The 19,422-nt window shown below is 39.7% G+C and overlaps 2 protein-coding genes across 5 annotated transcripts in view; one reads left to right on the top strand and one right to left on the bottom strand.

Annotated features, from left to right (window-relative positions):
- Nucleotides 1-8,008, top strand: part of LOC134535419 (cytochrome P450 4C1-like) — a 95,968-nt gene extending 87,960 nt beyond the window's left edge. Inside the window, exons 11-13 of the mRNA XM_063374499.1 lie at nt 1,853-2,021; nt 3,516-3,695; nt 6,830-8,008. Coding sequence (XP_063230569.1) covers nt 1,853-2,021; nt 3,516-3,695; nt 6,830-6,993 — 513 coding nt within the window. The 3' untranslated portion in view covers nt 6,994-8,008. The remainder of the gene's footprint in view (nt 1-1,852; nt 2,022-3,515; nt 3,696-6,829) is intronic.
- An 8,473-nt stretch (nt 8,009-16,481) lies between these two features.
- LOC134535417 (transcription factor 20-like) overlaps nt 16,482-19,422 on the bottom strand; it is a 36,068-nt gene continuing 33,127 nt past the window's right edge. For all 4 annotated transcript variants that reach the window (XM_063374496.1, XM_063374497.1, XM_063374495.1 and 1 more), the window contains 2 exons: nt 19,209-19,352; nt 16,482-17,135 (listed from right to left, as the gene is read on the bottom strand). In XM_063374496.1, the coding sequence (XP_063230566.1) occupies nt 17,097-17,135; nt 19,209-19,352 (183 nt within the window). In that variant the 3' untranslated portion in view covers nt 16,482-17,096. The remainder of the gene's footprint in view (nt 17,136-19,208; nt 19,353-19,422) is intronic.

Below are 19,422 nucleotides of genomic sequence, written 5' to 3'. Positions count from 1 at the left end.
CACAGTGTGCCACAGGGAAGTAGTGATGTACAGGATGTGACGAGGCAGGGTGATTGTTGTGCACCAGGAGAGAGCGTACGAGGAGCAGCAGGCGATATTCGGGGACTCGGACAGAGAGGCCACCTACCAGGACCTGCAGGAGATGAAGTACCTGCTAGGCTGTCTCACAGTGTGCCACAGTAGTGATGTACAGGATGTGACGAGGCAGGGTGATTGTTGTGCACCAGGAGAGAGCGTACGAGGAGCAGCAGGCGATATTCGGGGACTCGGACAGAGAGGCCACCTACCAGGACCTGCAGGAGATGAAGTACCTGCTAGGCTGTCTCACAGTGTGCCACAGTAGTGATGTACAGGATGTGACGAGGCAGGGTGATTGTTGTGCACCAGGAGAGAGCGTACGAGGAGCAGCAGGCGATATTCGGGGACTCGGACAGAGAGGCCACCTACCAGGACCTGCAGGAGATGAAGTACCTGCTAGGCTGTCTCACAGTGTGCCACAGTAGTGATGTACAGGATGTGACGAGGCAGGGTGATTGTTGTGAACCAGGAGAGAGCGTACGAGGAGCAGCAGGCGATATTCGGGGACTCGGACAGAGAGGCCACCTACCAGGACCTGCAGGAGATGAAGTACCTGCTAGGCTGTCTCACAGTGTGCCACAGGGAAGCAGTGATGTACAGGATGTGACGAGGCAGGGTGATTGTTGTGAACCAGGAGAGAGCGTACGAGGAGCAGCAGGCGATATTCGGGGACTCGGACAGAGAGGCCACCTACCAGGACCTGCAGGAGATGAAGTACCTGCTAGGCTGTCTCACAGTGTGCCACAGGGAAGCAGTGATGTACAGGATGTGACGAGGCAGGGTGATTGTTGTGAACCAGGAGAGAGCGTACGAGGAGCAGCAGGCGATATTCGGGGACTCGGACAGAGAGGCCACCTACCAGGACCTGCAGGAGATGAAGTACCTGCTAGGCTGTCTCACAGTGTGCCACAGTAGTGATGTACAGGATGTGACGAGGCAGGGTGATTGTTGTGCACCAGGAGAGAGCGTACGAGGAGCTGCAGGCGATATTCGGGGACTCGGACAGAGAGGCCACCTACCAGGACCTGCAGGAGATGAAGTACCTGCTAGGCTGTCTCACAGTGTGCCACAGGGAAGCAGTGATGTACAGGATGTGACGAGGCAGGGTGATTGTTGTGAACCAGGAGAGAGCGTACGAGGAGCAGCAGGCGATATTCGGGGACTCGGACAGAGAGGCCACCTACCAGGACCTGCAGGAGATGAAGTACCTGCTAGGCTGTCTCACAGTGTGCCACAGGGAAGCAGTGATGTACAGGATGTGACGAGGCAGGGTGATTGTTGTGAACCAGGAGAGAGCGTACGAGGAGCAGCAGGCGATATTCGGGGACTCGGACAGAGAGGCCACCTACCAGGACCTGCAGGAGATGAAGTACCTGCTAGGCTGTCTCACAGTGTGCCACAGTAGTGATGTACAGGATGTGACGAGGCAGGGTGATTGTTGTGCACCAGGAGAGAGCGTACGAGGAGCTGCAGGCGATATTCGGGGACTCGGACAGAGAGGCCACCTACCAGGACCTGCAGGAGATGAAGTACCTGCTAGGCTGTCTCACAGTGTGCCACAGTAGTGATGTACAGGATGTGACGAGGCAGGGTGATTGTTGTGCACCAGGAGAGAGCGTACGAGGAGCAGCAGGCGATATTCGGGGACTCCGACAGAGAGGCCACCTACCAGGACCTGCAGGAGATGAAGTACCTGCTAGGCTGTCTCACAGTGTGCCACAGGGAAGCAGTGATGTACAGGATGTGACGAGGCAGGGTGATTGTTGTGAACCAGGAGAGAGCGTACGAGGAGCAGCAGGCGATATTCGGGGACTCGGACAGAGAGGCCACCTACCAGGACCTGCAGGAGATGAAGTACCTGGAGAAAGTCATTAAGGAGACACTCAGGCTGTTTCCGAGCGTGCCGATGTTTGTAAGGTGCATAAACGAGGACGTCAAACTTGGTTAGTACCTACATATTTCTTTAATTTTAATCTTTTTTGAAATACACCAGCTTTAATCATGCCATATGTAAACTACCAAACTCATCATCTTCGTTTGTTTTGGTTTATTTTAGGGACCAGACAAGTTATTTGAAATTATAAAATTATAAGAACTTGTGAAATGTTAATGAACATACTAGTCTGTTAGAACTACGCTCTAGGTTTATGTTACTTTTTTTTTTGGATAACCAATTATATTAATATTCTCACAATTATTGATGCACATGTGTAAGTACCGAGCGAAAAGTCGGGTGGCCAGTCCCACTGGTAATCTGAACAGCACAGGGCACAGGAAACAGCTGGCTGTATACAGACGTCCCTGCACTCTCTCACTGCGACGCCATGGAGTGCCCCGCCGTGCGCTAGCCCGAGCTCGGCCCTGGCATCAGGTACCGCACTGCTGCAGAACTGAACCTTGTTAGCGAGGCAAGTTCCCGGCCTGGTCTCAGGGCCATGCTGGGGCTTGCGATGGAACCAGTGCGGTTGCTGTGTCATTGTGTGTGTGGACATAGTGAAGTAACAGGAAAATTCATTAAATCATATTTTATTTGGTGTTTTATCATGTGTAAACATCTCAGCTGTCGGTACACGGCATTGGGCAGTAGCTTCGGGAACACGGAGCGGAAATGCTGACAACAGAGCTGCGTCTGCGCAGAAGTCTCGGAGGCCTCGGAAATATGGCGGACACACGTGTAGCGACACTTACCCGCATATCGTCACTTTGGTAAACATTAGGGGACATACCAAACATATTCGTGTCCCGAGTGAAACTACCCTGGAATATATTTGAATAACTATAAAATAGTCATAGTAAAAACTAATCCCAAGTTTTAAATGACATAAAAATAAAAAAAAACTGTACTTACATTGTTTATAATACACACTCTTCACATTGTTTCCGAACGGTCTTGGTAACAAAATGATGATAGAGCTTCGTTAACATGAGGTCCATGATTCAAGTCTCGTCCAAGGAATAATTTTTAATTTTTTACTTTTTAATAACATGATTATGTAACAATATGGATATTATTTTAATAAAATTCCATGTCAAAAATCAAGACCAAATCCGGGATATATTTGGTGTCTGATGTTCATAAAGTAAGTTTATTCCCAACATGCGAACACATGAATTAGCTCGTTACCGAGGTTACATGTCACACATAATTGGCGAGTAGTAAGACTCGCTCTCATTGCTTTATCAACACCTGTGATTCTGAATAAGCTGTGTGAAAATGACGTTTTTGAACATTTAGGAGCTTTAGTATGGTTTTAACTACCACGAATGAAAAAAATATATATATATATATTTCATAATAGTATGAAAGTTTATTTTGTGACAGTAGATGCCCTAAGTTGCCAGTTATCTTTTACGTAGGCAGAAGGAAAAAAAACGTCGTGCCATTGTAAACATTGTGGGCCACGACAATATGCCAGTGATATATTATTTTGTTTCAGGTGAATACACGTTGCCGAAAGGATGCAACATAACAATTTCACCCATGATACTGCACCGGAATGAAAAGTACTTCCCCGACCCGGAACGGTTCGACCCGGAACGGTTCAGCTCGGAGAACAGTCAGCGGAGACACCCGTACCAGTACATCCCCTTTAGTGCTGGCCCGAGGAACTGCGTCGGTAAGTTACTGTTCTTGCTTGCTTTAAGACATTCTGCTAGAGTTTCAGACATACAGCTGTTGCAGGACAAACAATTTATACATCTAAATAACTTAGGTACATATTACAATTAAAGATAACAATTTGGGTAATACAAATGATAACATTAGGGCCACTTAAAATGAAAGGATGTTCTAATGAAGAGGAAGGCTTAGAGAACACTGCATTTGGCTAGGCGCTAGCCCTGCTTCGTCGGTCAGCACTGTGCCTCTTCTAGTCTCGGGGTTGTTAGTGTATTCAGAACTACAGAATCATCCAACAGTTCTGCAATCACCCTTCGGCATACGGCAAATACGTCTGTGTCCTCAAAACAATGCCATCCTCATGAAAATTTGTGTTTGGTGAAACAAACTGCATCAATTCTCATTCGAATACATTTATTATAGCAGATATAAATGTCAAATAATTGTTATGAGTTTATATGCTTTTTTTTTTAGTTAGAAAAAATATGTTAACACTTTAAAAATATCATTTAAGTTTTTCAAAGATTTACTCTTACTACGCCATTCAAAAAAATATGTACGAAAATGTCTGGATGGTCACCTGTTGGACGCTCGTGTTCTGTACTCTTCGGCGCGGCCCGCTCAGCCTGTAGGCGCCGGCTTACTGGTCCGCAGTTTCCTCAGGGGCTTGTATCTTATATGTAGTTAAATATTCAATATCTGGTACGATTATAAATAAAAATCAGTTATTCGTGTTATCAAAAAATTTGAAAAATAATAAAAATACATGATAGTACTTTAAATGTTATAAAAATAATATACATTTACTTAAAAATTATACAAAAAAAATCATGAAAATATTTTAATATTGACCAACTTTATCCACGGCTCGTGGTTCTGTGGAAAGAGCGGGCAGCCGCAAGCTTACAAGTTGCAGTGAATATCTTTCAATGATCTGCAGGTCTGCTTGAGTAATTGTTTGAAACTATTGTTTGTAACTAACTCTGACAGAAAAAGTGTAAATTTTACAAATAATCAAAGTTATTTTCCAGGGAGGCTTGCACGGAATGTAGGCTGCTCTTTGAGAGACTTTTATTTGGTGCAAGGGCTCGCCTACAATAAACTGTCCCTCTATTGAGTGCTGAGCTCTTACTACCATTACAGATGTTGAGAAACGTGTTACAATTACTATCTATTTAACGGATCTGAGTCTTTATAGTTACTAAGATTCACTGTTCAATAAATAAAAATAAACAGACAATATTTGATACTCTATACTTTACCGTTATTTTATTATGGGAGTTTCTTTTTGTATTTTGAAATGACAGTGGTTAAAACAATATCAGCCAGGTGAAGAAAAGGGCCCCTTTGCAAATTATGTGTTTAGTGTAATAAACTAAGTGTTAAAGTTGTCAGTTTATAATAGTCATTAGTCCAAAATTTTCAGTGCTTCGCTGATATTACAATTTAAATAAAAGTTGGTGCTTCCCTTAAGACATGAGATCAACAGATGCCCCGAAAGCTGAGCCTTTTGGCACAGAACACATGAAGACATAAAATAAAAATATATCACCCAAAAAAAACTACATAATGGCGAGAAGAGACTTTTGGGAAGCTATCCCAAACTTAGACGAATACATGCTGTATATAAACCCATCACTCACCTTTGAAGAAATAAACCATCACACGAGCACAATGTGGTAGCGTCTTGTCACTGCAATGGCGCAGACATCCTCTCCGGCTTCGCTCTGAGGTCGGTCAGTTCGGCAGGCCTGGCAACTGCCTATCTGCCTCGGCACGTCTCAGCGGTGGAGTGAAGCACGCGGCGGCCCGCGAACTAACGGCGCTAGTAGTAGGTGTGCCCTTCTTTGACGTTGGAGTAGGTAAATTAAAAAATAAAAACTGTATCATATAAAAAGTTGGGTAAAGTTCACGGTTTTTAATTTATTTGGAAGCTTTGTAAGGTAGGACTGCATAGCAATAAGTTGTAAATTTTGCCGCAAATGTGAGTTAAAGTTTTAATCAAAGATAGTATTCAACCCATATTTTTTGTTCAATTGTTATGTCAGTGGCGTGGTGTAGCTGTAACATGCATGGACTAATAATCTGCAGGCTCGGATTCATAAACTAGGATTACTATTTCTTTTTACAATTTCAATTTAATATTTCTCGCAAAATTAAACTATTAAATACGGAAATTAAATATGTGATAACAATTAAATTACATAATCAGGCAAGATTCTGAACAAAATAATCATTTACGAAAATTCTAGCAAGTATTTACCTACTCTGCTTTTTTATTTATGATCACAAGAAACAGTACATTTTTCCATTTTCCAATCAAATAATACGTGTTCAACAAATATTAAACACATTCAAACTGTGACGGTCCTGACGATACATAGTGAAGACAGTCTTCAGCGCAGAGGCCAGCTCCCTGGAGCGGGGGCGGCTCTGTGCTGCAGAGGCCAGCTCCCTGGCGTATTGGCCAAATCTCGGGATGCAGTGGCGGGATACAGCCAGGCCAGGCGGAGCATTCCTCCTGTCTCGTATTGCGTCGTGACTGCAATAGCCTTAGTCATCCAGACCCGTTGTTGACGTGCAAAGTGCGCAGGAAACAAAATACGTTTCAGGCCAATCCCGTAGTGGATAATAAGCTGTTTGATTTATAAAACACAATAACACTGCAAAACATTTTAAAATTCATTCAGTAATTACTTAAATTTAATTCTGACGGATTAATACTCCCGTCCCCGCGGAGGAACACGAAAATGTCAAGTGATAGCCACGTGGGCGGCTATCGATATATCGGCCGCGGGGCCGTTTCTCCGCTGCATTTAACACGAAATTGGTATCACTGCACACACTTGTGAACAAAAGAGGGGGGAGGGGGGACACAGTCTTTGAGGAACAGCAATGGAAAACAATGGCCCAAGCGACGGAGGGAGCTATGGAAGCGACGTCATACCTAAATAATAATTTTTGGTGTACATTTTATATCAGTCTTAAGTAGTTGAATGATAATTTTTAAAGCCACCTGGGTTGAATACTACAGTTTATCTAAATATATAATTAGACATATGAACATTTTACAGAAATTGCCTTGTTTTGCAAATTAAGTACCGGTACTTGATAACAGTAATTTGGATGCAGGCCAGAAGTTCGCGATGCTGGAGATGAAGGCCACAGTGTCCAAGGTGCTGCGGAGCTTCAGGATGCTGCCGGGCAGCACGACGAACCAGTTCCCCGAGCTGGTGGGGGAGCTGGTGCTCAAGAACTTGCACGGCATGCGGATGAAACTGGTTTCAAGGAAGTGAACACTCACATGTGCAGTATTAATGTACCAAGTATTTTGTATATTTTAGGAGTATAACATGTATAATTAATTGTTGAAATGATTAAAAGCTTGATATGACTTGACGTCGTCCGACCGAAGGCCACCCTAAAGCCCGACTTGCAACCGCCAGTATCCGACCCCGCTAACGGAATGCGCCCCTAGCCATGGTCCACCCGTATATCAAGCGACGAACAGTCTCCAGTGTGACTCAGATTATTCAAACTTATTTCATATAAACTTGTTAAATCTAATTTCCAAAACATATATGTATTAGGTTAATTGTTAATTTTTAAGGTGTGAATTTAGAGCCACCTACATTCTGTTATTAATATAATATTTTACGAATAACGGAACTTTAGAAACCTTGGCGCGAGAGGATGCTCACCCCTCCCCTCCTGCCAGGGCCAGATGCGAGTACCGAGCGATTCGCGGACCGGGACGGATGCGCGTCCCACGGGGAGCCATCAACCACAGTCGACACTGAATTCATTCTGGTAAATAAAGTCACGCACCAAAACCTTTTTCTAATCAACTACCCGTGTGCGCCCGGTCCTTTTACTGTGTAGGGCCTATCCCAGCCGCGTAAACATAACACTCCCCGCACAACGCATTACGCGGGACATGGCAATATATGGCACGGGCCGACTCCCGCAATAACAGACATTCAGTTAACTGCCGAAGTGCACAGTGCACAGGCACTGGCCACATCTAATTGAAGACTTTAATTAATTTCATAGCGAGCCGCGGTCCACACAGGTGGGCCGTGCATCGTCGTTTGCAAATAAATTACGGGATTGGCCGACTCCAATCAAACTCTCCCCCTCAACCTCGACTGGCGTGAGGGCTTAATTTTAGTGACGGCGCGTCAGAGCGCCCAGTGTAATCATATTGTACTTTGTATAGGGAAATAGTGTATCTGTAACCGCAAGTGTAATTGCCAACGTTAATTAAACGTCCACTCCGCACACTCTGTGCGCGACATGTATACGACAGTGCGAAGCAGACTCGTGTACGTTATTTCTGAACCTCACCAATCCAGTAGGGATCAGCATCCTATGCTGTGCAGGGCCAGTGGGGCAACAGGCATTAGGGATCCCTAACATCTTCACCACCGCCACCGTTCCTAGTGGGCCACGCAGGGGTTTTCGGACCTCATGACCCACCTCGTGGCTAATCACCGCGCTAGCCTGGCGCCCTCCCGGACACGTTTCACGTAATAAACCAGCCTTCCCGCGAGGAACCCCGCCGGATCTCGAACACGAGAACCCGGGCGACGGCAGACTCAAGCGAGTGTTTGTTTGTCGCCTGTCAACCTAACTCCAAGAGGTGAATGGAATAGACTGGCTCTAGAGGAGAGCAGCTACATGCTATGAAAGGAAGGAAACACTGCTGTCTCTCAGTGGCTAAGAAAAAACCAGAAGTTTAATACCACTGTGACCTATATACATCAATCTGTTGAGGACTCCTGTGACCAGTGGCGGATCCAGAGGTTCACCTCGGAGGGGGCACTCTAAGATTTCAGAATAGCCACAGAAAAAATGTCTTAAAATTACTAAATTTGTATTTAATCTACTCACACTACACAAGACATCCAATCACCAGATTTTATGAATCTACAAGAAATTCATTAATTATATTAAAATATTTTATTGGTTTCAAAAACAAACATTTTTGTCGGCAATATTAATGTAGCAGACAACTGGTTTTTCGGGAGGGGGGGGGGGGCACTTGCCCCTGGTGCCCCCCCTTGGATCCGCCACTGCCTGTGACAGATGATATTCAAGACTCTCCAAATGAAAGTAACATGTTGGAGATTGGTAGGTTAATAGGTAAACAATATGGTACAAGAAAAATATATTTGTTACTAACACAATTGCTAAACTAGAAATTTCTTAAAGCACATGACTAGCATAACTTAAAATAATTATAAATACTTCCTTCAAGAATAATATTATATTGTGCACAATCTATTACTGTCCTCATGTACTGGTTGGGACAAATAGATATATCTGTTAGTTTATTTAAAAATGAACCAATTTCACTCACAAAATATTTTGTCTTGGGGCTCATGATAAAAGCGGAGTGGTAAATGATCGTTGAACTAACTTTGATTCTGGCTGTACACCTGTACAGTTGACCCCAACTGCCAATCACTCCACTCCTCTTGGTATTCACCAATGGTTGCACCGGGGACTCACAGAAATTCCACTGGTTTTGCAGGTGGCTAAACTGCCCACTCGCTATACACCACTGCTTGTCAGATTCCATTCAGGAAGTTCACCAGCCAGTGTGCCCCTCACTGCCGTCAATGTTTTCCGGCCCAAAGGCCAGCTCACCCTCCCAAATCTGCGCCCTTTAAGGGTACCTAGTTTAGTATTCAACTTACAGATCTGCATTAATCCAGAGCAGCAGATAGAGCATTACTTCATAAGGGATTGCCCTCCCCCCTTTCTAGGATACGGAATACGCCGTATACTCTAATCGGGAAAGGTGTTAGAGCTTCAGCTATGACCAGGCTAGGGCTACCCATCTCAGCATAGCCACCACCACACCCCAACAGCGGTGCCACGAGGAGGCACAGGATTGTCATTGGTGCAGAGGGGCTGTGTATATGCATCAATTTACCCATTTCTGACACTTGTTCACTAAATGCATGTCTGCCCTGCGTGTCATTCTAGTTGGCGTGAAGCAAACTAACCCTGAAAACTTCTCTCTCCAGAGATACTGTTGACATGCCGGATGGTATAAAATATACTTTGGCTGAACACTGAACGAATGGGTGTCGTAGGGGTCATTCCGTGTGAAATCACCAAATGTTTAATTAAATAGTTGCTCGACTATTTTTAAAAAAAATAATTTTTTTACCACATATAACCTTATCAATGGGTAGTTCAAAACCATATTCATTTTATTTTTGTGTGCCACCATTTTCAGTAGAGGCTTGTTTATCTTCCCAAGTGCGTGCTCTAACAGTGGTTTGCAGTGGTTTCAATAAAAGGTCATTGTTGACATTGTATTAAAGATAGAAGGTTCTGGTCTTCACTGAAGTAAAGTAAACATTGTATGGTTACCAAAAATGTCTAGAAATAAAGATATAATTTTTTTTAACCTTATGTGAAATGACCTTGAAATTTGTCAAAATTTTTATAAAAATTTCATTTTGAACATTTTTTTAAAGTGACTTGGAGTTGGAACCACAGGGCAAATATTTTTTTGCAATAAGTATGGATGGCAGACTTTCCAGAAAAAATGAGATAATGTGTGGGTTTAAACTCCTTCCTGGTTTTCTGTTGCATTAAACTTCTAAAATTTTCATTTTTTGAGTTTTTCAAGGTCAAATATCTCAAAAGGGGGACCAGGTAAAATTTTTCTGTTTCCACTATTTAGTACACCTACTGGTACTTAACAAATTCTGCAAGTTTCATTTTGTGGTTCAAACAGGTGTAGAAGTTAAAGGCTTTGAAACTTAGGTAAAAAGTTGTAATATTTTAGCTCTAATTACTTGACTGTAATCAAATTGTGTAACAGTTATTAATGTTTATTTTATTTCTTATGAAGTGCAAATATAATATAAGGCTTTGAGTTGTAACATATGGAAAGTTAAAAATAAATCATTTTGTAAGGAGGCATGAATGGACAAGTTGTGACAAGCAAACCTGATGTAACCATCCAAAGAGCAAGTTGTGACAAGTTGAATATATGTGCATTGCAGCCAACCACTTTAGTCTTGTGTCTGCTGCCAAGGAGTAAAAATGTGTTTGTGTTCTGTGGTTTTGTATGTGCTGTCTACTCTAATATTGTTTATTTGGCTCCACACAAGTATTGCTGGTATGTGTTACAATTCTGCATTGAAGTGAGCTACTTAGTTGTTACCTGCAGTTTCTGTCTCAAAGTGACTACGTAGAACTATCTACCAGAAGTATGGAGTGTTCTTTGGGTACTTTTACACATGAAGATTGTGAAAATGATTCATATGGCAAGTATTACCTAAAATTATCATCAGACTTCACTAAATCGCAAATTGACCTTCTTAAGAAAAGAAGTAAGTTACATAACATTGTTAATGTGTGTACTTTCCACGAAAAAAAATATCTGGACAAGTATAATCATCTTTTTGGAAATTCGTGTTGCGATCCATTTTCATACCATAAAAAAGTTATCAAAAAACAGTTAAGGGAAATAACTGTAGAGTTGTCTGAAAGATGGCCATCACTGATTCCTGGCAAATCTGTTTGTTGCTCTTGTCATAAAAAACTTTCAAGTAATGTTGAGGGGAATTTAGGTACTAGTACTAGCAACTGTGATAACGAAGAACTATTCACCGCACCTGAAATTGTTGTAGAGTCTATCAATCAAGCTGGCTCTGCTTTAGGAGTTTCCCCAACTAAAATTATTAAACTTAGTGATACAAAAAAACATCTAGAAGTTAGACGAACTGTGAGCAAATTTTCTTGTGCAATTAAGAAAAAATGAAGCGACACTTTTACCATCACCTGTGAGTCTCAAGATGAGGATGATGAAGAAATAGCTGATACTGCAATAAAAGACATGGAAATTCATATTGAAAATCTCAAGAAAAGAATTAAGACCTGTACATCCAACAATGAGAAAATACAAGTCATTAGTGTAGTGCCAAAAAGCTGGTCAATGAAAAGAACTGCACATGAGTTAGATGTAAGCGAATATCTGGTTAGAAGAACACGTGAAATTGTTAAGGAACGTGGTGTTATTCCACAGCTCACATCTAAGAAAAAAGGGAAAGAATTGCCTCAAGAAACTAGAGATCTCGTTGTTCAATTTTATGAAAACGATGAAGTTAGTAGAATCTGTCCTGGAATGAAGGATACAAAATCGGTTCGTCTTGATGATGGGAAGAAAGAACTAAAGCAAAAACGTTTAATTCTGTGTAATTTAAAAGAACTATACCAAAAGTTTAGAGAAGAGCATCAATCTGTAAAGGTTGGGTTTTCTACATTCTGTATTCTGCGTCCCAAGTGGTGCATCCTTGCAGGAGCTAGTGGCACTCATTCTGTTTGTGTATGTTCAATTCACCAAAATTTCAAACTAATGACTATGGCAGTAAAAACAGATGACTGGAAGGTCCTTCTTGAAAATATTGTGTGTGATTTAAATAGTGAAGATTGTATGTTTGGAGAGTGCCCAAATTGTCCTGAAGTAGGAAACCTGAAAGTAGATGAACTATTGCAGGGTGTCAGTGATGATGACGATATCACATACAGTCAGTGGATAGTAGCAGACCATTGCAACCTTGTAACGATAGTAGAACCACATGCTGAATTCAAAGAGAAATTTGTTAGTAAACTAATGGCATTGAAGAAACACCATTTCATCTCGCAGAGTCAATCACAATTTCTGAAAAGTAAGAAAGAGAATCTACAAAGTGATGAATGTGTAATAATTCTGGATTTCTCAGAAAACTATACATTTATCATCCAAGATGAGATCCAGAGTTATCATTGGATGAATTCTCAGGCCACAATTCATCCCTTCTGTGTGTACTACAGAGATGATGCTAAGAATTTGTGTACTAAGAGCCTTTGTGTTATAAGTGACTGTATGAATCATAACACAGTTGCTGTGTACACATTCCAAACAAAGTTGATACACTTTGTTAAGTCCCTTATTCCTAATTTGAATCGAGTTGCCTATTTTTCTGATGGATCGGCTGCTCAATACAAGAACAGGTTCAATTTTTCTAACTTGTGCAAGCATAAAGAAGATTTTGGATTAGAAGCAGAGTGGCATTTCTTTGCAACAAGTCATGGAAAGGGGCCTTGTGATGGTATTGGTGGAACTGTCAAGCGACTGGTGGCTAAGACAAGTTTACAGCGACCGAAAGAAGGCCATATCATAACACCAATGAGTATGTTTCAATTTTGTGTGGAAAACATAAAAGGAATAAATTTTGTGTTTGTGGGAGAAAGAGAAGTTCAGGAGGCAGATCTTCACTTAAAAAGCAGGTTTGATAATGCTAAAAGAATTTTAAGCACTAGAGATCAACATTGTTTTAAACCGAAGAACACATCAACAATACAATACAGCATCATTTCAGCATCGTTTGATACGAAACACAAAGAATATCCAATTGATGGCACTACTGGTGTTTTTAACATTAGTGACATCTCAGTAAACGACATTGTTGTGTGTGTTTATGATAACAGATGGTATATTGGTAGAGTTTGTGAGGTTTCTCAAGAAAACAGTGATATCAAGGTGGTCTTCTACACACCAGGTGGTCCATCTACAAGCTTCAGTAAAACAAAAGATGATGTTTTATGGGTGGAGATGAAGAATGTTCTAGACATTTTGAAACCTACAGAGTTCACTACTATAACAGGTAGAACATTTAATATAACTGAAGAGAAAAATATAGAACTCTCTCAGAATCTGCGGGTCAAACTTGTAAAATAAATCTGTTGCAGCTGACATTTTTTTTTGTGGTTTGCAAATCTGGATAATGTAATAGGGTGAGTTTTATGTTTTTTATTATTAGCACTACAAATTGTTTTAACTTAAAGGTAAAATCACTAAAAGACTATGTGAACATGAGCCACTGTTAATTTTTATTTTCTACGTAAAATGCAACTTTTTACCCAAGTTTCAAAGCCTGTAACTTCTACACCTGTTTGAACCACAAAATGAAACTTGCAGAATTTGTTAAGTACCAGTAGGTGTACTAAATCGTGGAAACAGAAAAATTTTACCTGGTCCCCCTTTTGAGATATTTGACCTTGAAAAACTCAAAAAAATGAAAATTTTAGAAGTTTAATGCAACAGAAAACCAGGAAGGAGTTTAAACCCACACATTATCTCATTTTTTCTGGAAAGTCTGCCATCCATACTTATTGCAAAAAAATATTTGCCCTGTGGTTCCAACTCCAAGTCACTTTAAAAAAATGTTCAAAATGGAATTTTTATAACATTTTTGACAAATTTCAAGGTCATTTCACATAAGGTTAAACAAAATTATATCTTTATTTCTAGACATTTTTGGTAACCATACAATGTTTACTTTACTTCAGTGAAGACCAGAACCTTCTATCTTTAATACAATGTCAACAATGACCTTTTATTGAAACCACTGCAAACCACTGTTAGAGCACGCACTTGGGAAGATATACAAGCCTCTACTGAAAATGGTGGCACACAAAAATAAAATGAATATGGTTTTGAACTACCCATTGATAAGGTTATATGTGGTAAAAATATTAATTTTTTTAAAAATAGTCGAGCAACCTCAACTTGGTGATTTCACACGGAATGACTCGTAGGCGATAAATACACTATAAAGGAAGCCAATAGCTATTAAGGGAAGAGCAAAATATTGTTTGTTGATTGGTCACATTATCAATTTGATGCATTGTATTTAATTCTACACAGGCGCCATTGCCACTGTGCATGCACAAAAATAAAAAATTCATGTAAAATAAAACGGCACTACTTCGAAGGGTGGGTGAATTTTCAATCCTGGACTCGGCACTAAAAAATTGTGGGAAATGCTGGAACCTTACAAAGTAGAAATCCTATAAACCAACTGAAATCTTCATGATCTAAATAAAATTTTAAAAACTCATACACCAAAATATTAACCAGGAATTTTACCAAAAATGTACTCACATTTATTACTATAAAATTGGTAAATTAAAAATAGTCCAACCATGACAAGACATATTTGATTTAAAATTTTAAAACAAACTCTTGAAACAATACATAAGTCCATAAAATTATTTCTTCCCAACCAATGGATTGTGGTCATGATGATGGTTGTGAACTGCTACTCTGGAATACTTAACTGAAATAAATACTGTTTTCCGCAACCCAACTCAATCATGCTTTTAAGATATCTCACTTTCATCCTATCTGAAAAGAGTGATTATTTACCCCTTTGTTTCCTAACAGATATGTGCATCAAAGCATTTAGCATTGCATGCATTGGTGACTGCAAAGATGACTGATAAGCTCTTTCTATGAGTATCAATTCACTGGATGCTCTCTCTACACACACATTACTGTAGGGGAGAATCTGTTAAATAGTTAAATTTAACATTTGTTTTGTTTCTCTCTGGGAAGTTTTGGTATGTTGTGGTGGTAAGGGGGGGAAAAAAAAACAACAGAAAGGAACAAGCGAAATGGACATGTGTGTGGTGTGTAAATAAGAACAGTGCAAAATGTAGATGGTGAATAAAGTGGTAGAAATAAGAAATAAATATAACCTTGTTTAATTTCACTGAGAGAAGAGCGAAATCCAACAGAATCAACATCGCTCTTGCAAACCTTAAGATTGTTGGAAAATCTGGTTTGCCATTTCTCTCACACTTTGGGAAATATGTGCCAGAATTCAATAGCAAACCATCAGAAAAGTATAGACAGAACAATAAAAGTTGAAAGTGAACAGTGTGAAGTTTATTTATTATATGTTACTTGCGTGTAGTCACAGCAGCTACGTTTGCTAATGTAAACAACCTACTTTTGTTTTCGAGCTATGGTAATATACAGCCTTGAAACAAAACTTTGGTGATGAGAATGCTAAAACTACGCTCAAATTTAATCTTCCCCCTTTAAACTTTAATGTGTTATGCAAGAAATAATTTGTAAATTTGGTTATTACAAAAATAAACAGTAGATTACTGGTCTTATATTATTAAATAAGTTTAAAGCAACTTAACCAAATTCCTGTAAATATTGTGTCTTTGTGTATGTTCAGTGATGCTCGTTTTACCACGTAAGAAATAGTTTGGAAAGACAGTTGGAAGCACTGAATTTCAAACAAACTGCAATGGAAATGTTTGTAACTTTTTAAAATTCATAAATGTAAACAATCATTTTGAAAGTACATAGTAGTGTTTGGTTAATAGAATAGTTTCCAGTAAAAATCAGTACCTAATGAAATGTTAACACAATTACAGGGAAAGTCCAACAAAAATTGTGTATGAAAATCTCACTACGTATTATTGATGAAATTATGTAAAATCCAGGAATTCTTTTGAGGGCCTGAAATCTGTGAAAAAAGATAGAACCTGCGAAATAGCCAGACCTGAGCTATGCAACATAGTGTGAGAATTTTATCAATTTTTAATCAGTACTTCTTGCAAATAAGTTGATATATTTGTAGGATAGAAACTAACCCTGAGTGAAATATTAATACTGGGAAACTTTGAAGTGGATTGTGATGGCAGCAGCGTAAGACTGCGTCGACAACCCTTCCTCAGGTCAAACTGCTTCGACCATCACAACAGTAGGCTCTTTAATCACGCAGGCGAGGAGATGGATGTACACTTACGTTTAGGTGTGACTTTTTTTTACGCAACATTTAATTAATTTCATTCTCGTATCTTCTCAGGGCCTACAACACTACAACTACAAGTCGCTCCAACATAACGCTAGTTCACAACGGCAACATGCCATGTGACCCCGTGGTTGTTCCTGATGCAATGACATCAAACAACGTGCAAATCAATGTGGGCTTTATTATGTGCCTGTTCAACACTATCTACTGCCCCTGTGCTAATACTGTACCTCTGGTCTTCCGAGAGCTTCCTGCAAACAACAGTTCTCTTCTCAGATTTGCATGAAAACAATCAATTATAATACCATATTTAATAAAAAATTGATTTCCTTTTTTCTTGCTCACACACAATTCGAAAGTTCAAACAGTCCGAGAATCATTTGCAATGAACTCTCAATAACATCACATCAACAAATACATAGAAACATAGTAAAAATATCTCTACAGCAATTCTAACACTGAGTATTTAACCTAATCTTTTTTACAAAGCATTGTCACGAAACAATAATTATCGTTTATAACTTTTAAAGTTTCGAAGTTTTTAATCACATACAAGAGCTATATACATTTACAGAGAAAGTACCCTCGTTACTTATTTAAAAATAAATGTTACTAGAGTAAAACATATTCATATAATAAACAATACAGAAATATACTTTTTGCTCGCGTTCGAACGTGTTCACTTAATGGATCGAGTCCACGGACTCTCTGGCGGGCCTCGTGTTCCCGACATTGAACCGACACCTGCGACGCACGTGCAGGTATGTACAGGGTCATTACGTGGGCAGGATGGACTCCGGGGAGCTGGCTCGTATCTGGAACACACGCCACCCTGCTGTCGACAAGTCCTCCGCTGCCAGGGGCATTCCGCTCTGCACATGTGGCGCTCGTGGCTTTCTCAATACACAGGCCGGCCTCAACTCACACAAATATGAATTTTTGAATAAAAACTGACCAACACAAAAATACTAGATTTTAACATCAAATACGTAAGACCAAATTTTTTTAACAAACTCTTCAGATATGAATGATATAATTGGACTAATTTCTAAGCGAGATGAGGGAGGCTTGTCGGTGCAGCTGACTTTAATGTATGTCACACTTGAAGCTGCCACACTCATTCTCGGCTGTGCTACAACTAACTGCACTACGGAGGTCGAATAAACACACAACTGGCCAAAATAAAAAAATTGAAATAAAAATAATATTTGACCTTTCAGTGTAGTGCATTTATGAATACAGTACACTCCCGATTATCCGCAAAATTAAGTGGCAGGGCCACCGCGGATAGTGAAAATTGCGGATAATCTGTAAAAGAGCCGAAAATGGAAAACAAAAAAGGAAACATTGATTTCAACTTCAAAATCTAAAAATTTATGTACAGTAAAAGTTACAATACACAGTAAAATTTTTTAAATGATGCTAAAATTTTAGTATTTTACTGAATAATTAACATACGATACATTTCAGTAATGTAACCATAAAAGTGCTCAACCATACGTCTAGAATCATAGCGCAACAGAGACAAAAATAGCAACGCATGCCAGCCTACTGCCTGAGTTCCGAGAAGGCCTGTGGCGTTTTATTGTATACTGCACACAATACACTCATCAGTAGAGTTAAAATTTGCTCACTTGTAATAAAATACAGATGTACATACGTGCTGTATTTTTCGTAGCATGCGCGGATAATAGGGAGTTTACTGTACACCAAATATTTTGGAAACCAGAATTTAACCAAACCAGAATATGTAGTTCCCAAGTCAGGAATGTCTTGTAACAAGTCAATATTGAGTCAAGTGTGAATTGCTAAATCAAACTGACCAATAGACTGACCTACTGAGTATAAATATTACATTTTCAGTACAAAATCTTTGTTTTACTGTAACACAAGAGTAAATTCTTCTTTAATATTAAATTTTTTATGAAAAATTTTCTATCAGGATTAAAATATTACGACAAACTTCAAGTTTGCTATTCATTGCAAAATACACCAAGAGCAATGAGAGGTATCAAACATGCAATGGATAAGTACGAAACGAGCTTGTAGCTTCATGTGATTAGAACAGCGATTTTCATAAGTTGGTGGTATACTGTATACATGAGGAATAAGTTAAAAAAATAAGTTAGCTCTTTTTTTTTCACCCCCGTCATGAGTAAAGCTAAACATTAAAATTAAATCTTTTAGTGCCTGCAAACTAATATTTAATTATGATTGCTGAATTTTAGGGCTGTGCGAATCCTCCATTTTCAGTTCGATTCAATTCCGAGTCGAATTCCTACCAACTATTTGAAATTTTATTCCAATTTTGAATCTTTTCTTTCATTATTAAGTTTTATTATCATAATAACTTGCATTAAGTTTATATACTCATATTACTGAAGGATAAATAGTTTCACAAACAAAAGAGTTGAAATTAATATTTTATTACATTCAATTTCCAGTTGGCAGTTGTAGAAATAATAATTAACTTGAATGTACGAACTTCTTTAAATGGTATTTGTTTCTTTCATATACAACATTCACAGATTTATATAGGCTACACTGCTACAGTTTACATACGAAATAAAACACTTTGACATAAGATTTATGGTAGGCTGTATATACATACATTGAAACAAATGATTTTACAAAAATAAGAATTACGTAGACCTACGTGTTAAAGCTACTTATTCCTTTCACAAAAAGCTAAAAATATAGTTTTTTTTTTTTTTTTTTAAAAAAAGGCTGAACTATAATTTGGAGATACAATGTCGTTCCAATTTTAAAAACTGCAGCTCAAATAACGAGGAAATTTCTTAGAAAATTTGGAAGTATCTTAAAAAAATGATATTTAGTTTCTGGTTCCTTAGCTTAGACACGGAAGGAAGCAAGTGACCGGAGAGAACCTTGTGCTGATGGCAGCGTGCTACGTAGACGTGGTGGTCCAGCTGCCAGGCGTGCTGCCGTGCACACACCACGTGCATGCGCCACTCGCAGCCGCGGCGCACACACCCCACGTTGGCGCCTCCCTGCCCGCACTTGTTGCACACCTGCAAGCACGGCACACCGGGGACTGTCCTGTGTTCGCAACTACCTACTCTGTTTCAGCAAGTGTCAGTG

This window comes from Bacillus rossius, chromosome 8 (genome assembly GCF_032445375.1).
Source record: "Bacillus rossius redtenbacheri isolate Brsri chromosome 8, Brsri_v3, whole genome shotgun sequence".
Taxonomy (NCBI): Eukaryota; Metazoa; Arthropoda; class Insecta; order Phasmatodea; family Bacillidae; genus Bacillus; species Bacillus rossius.
Note: the sequence above shows the minus strand (reverse complement) of the source record. Positions and strands in the feature narration are given on the sequence as shown.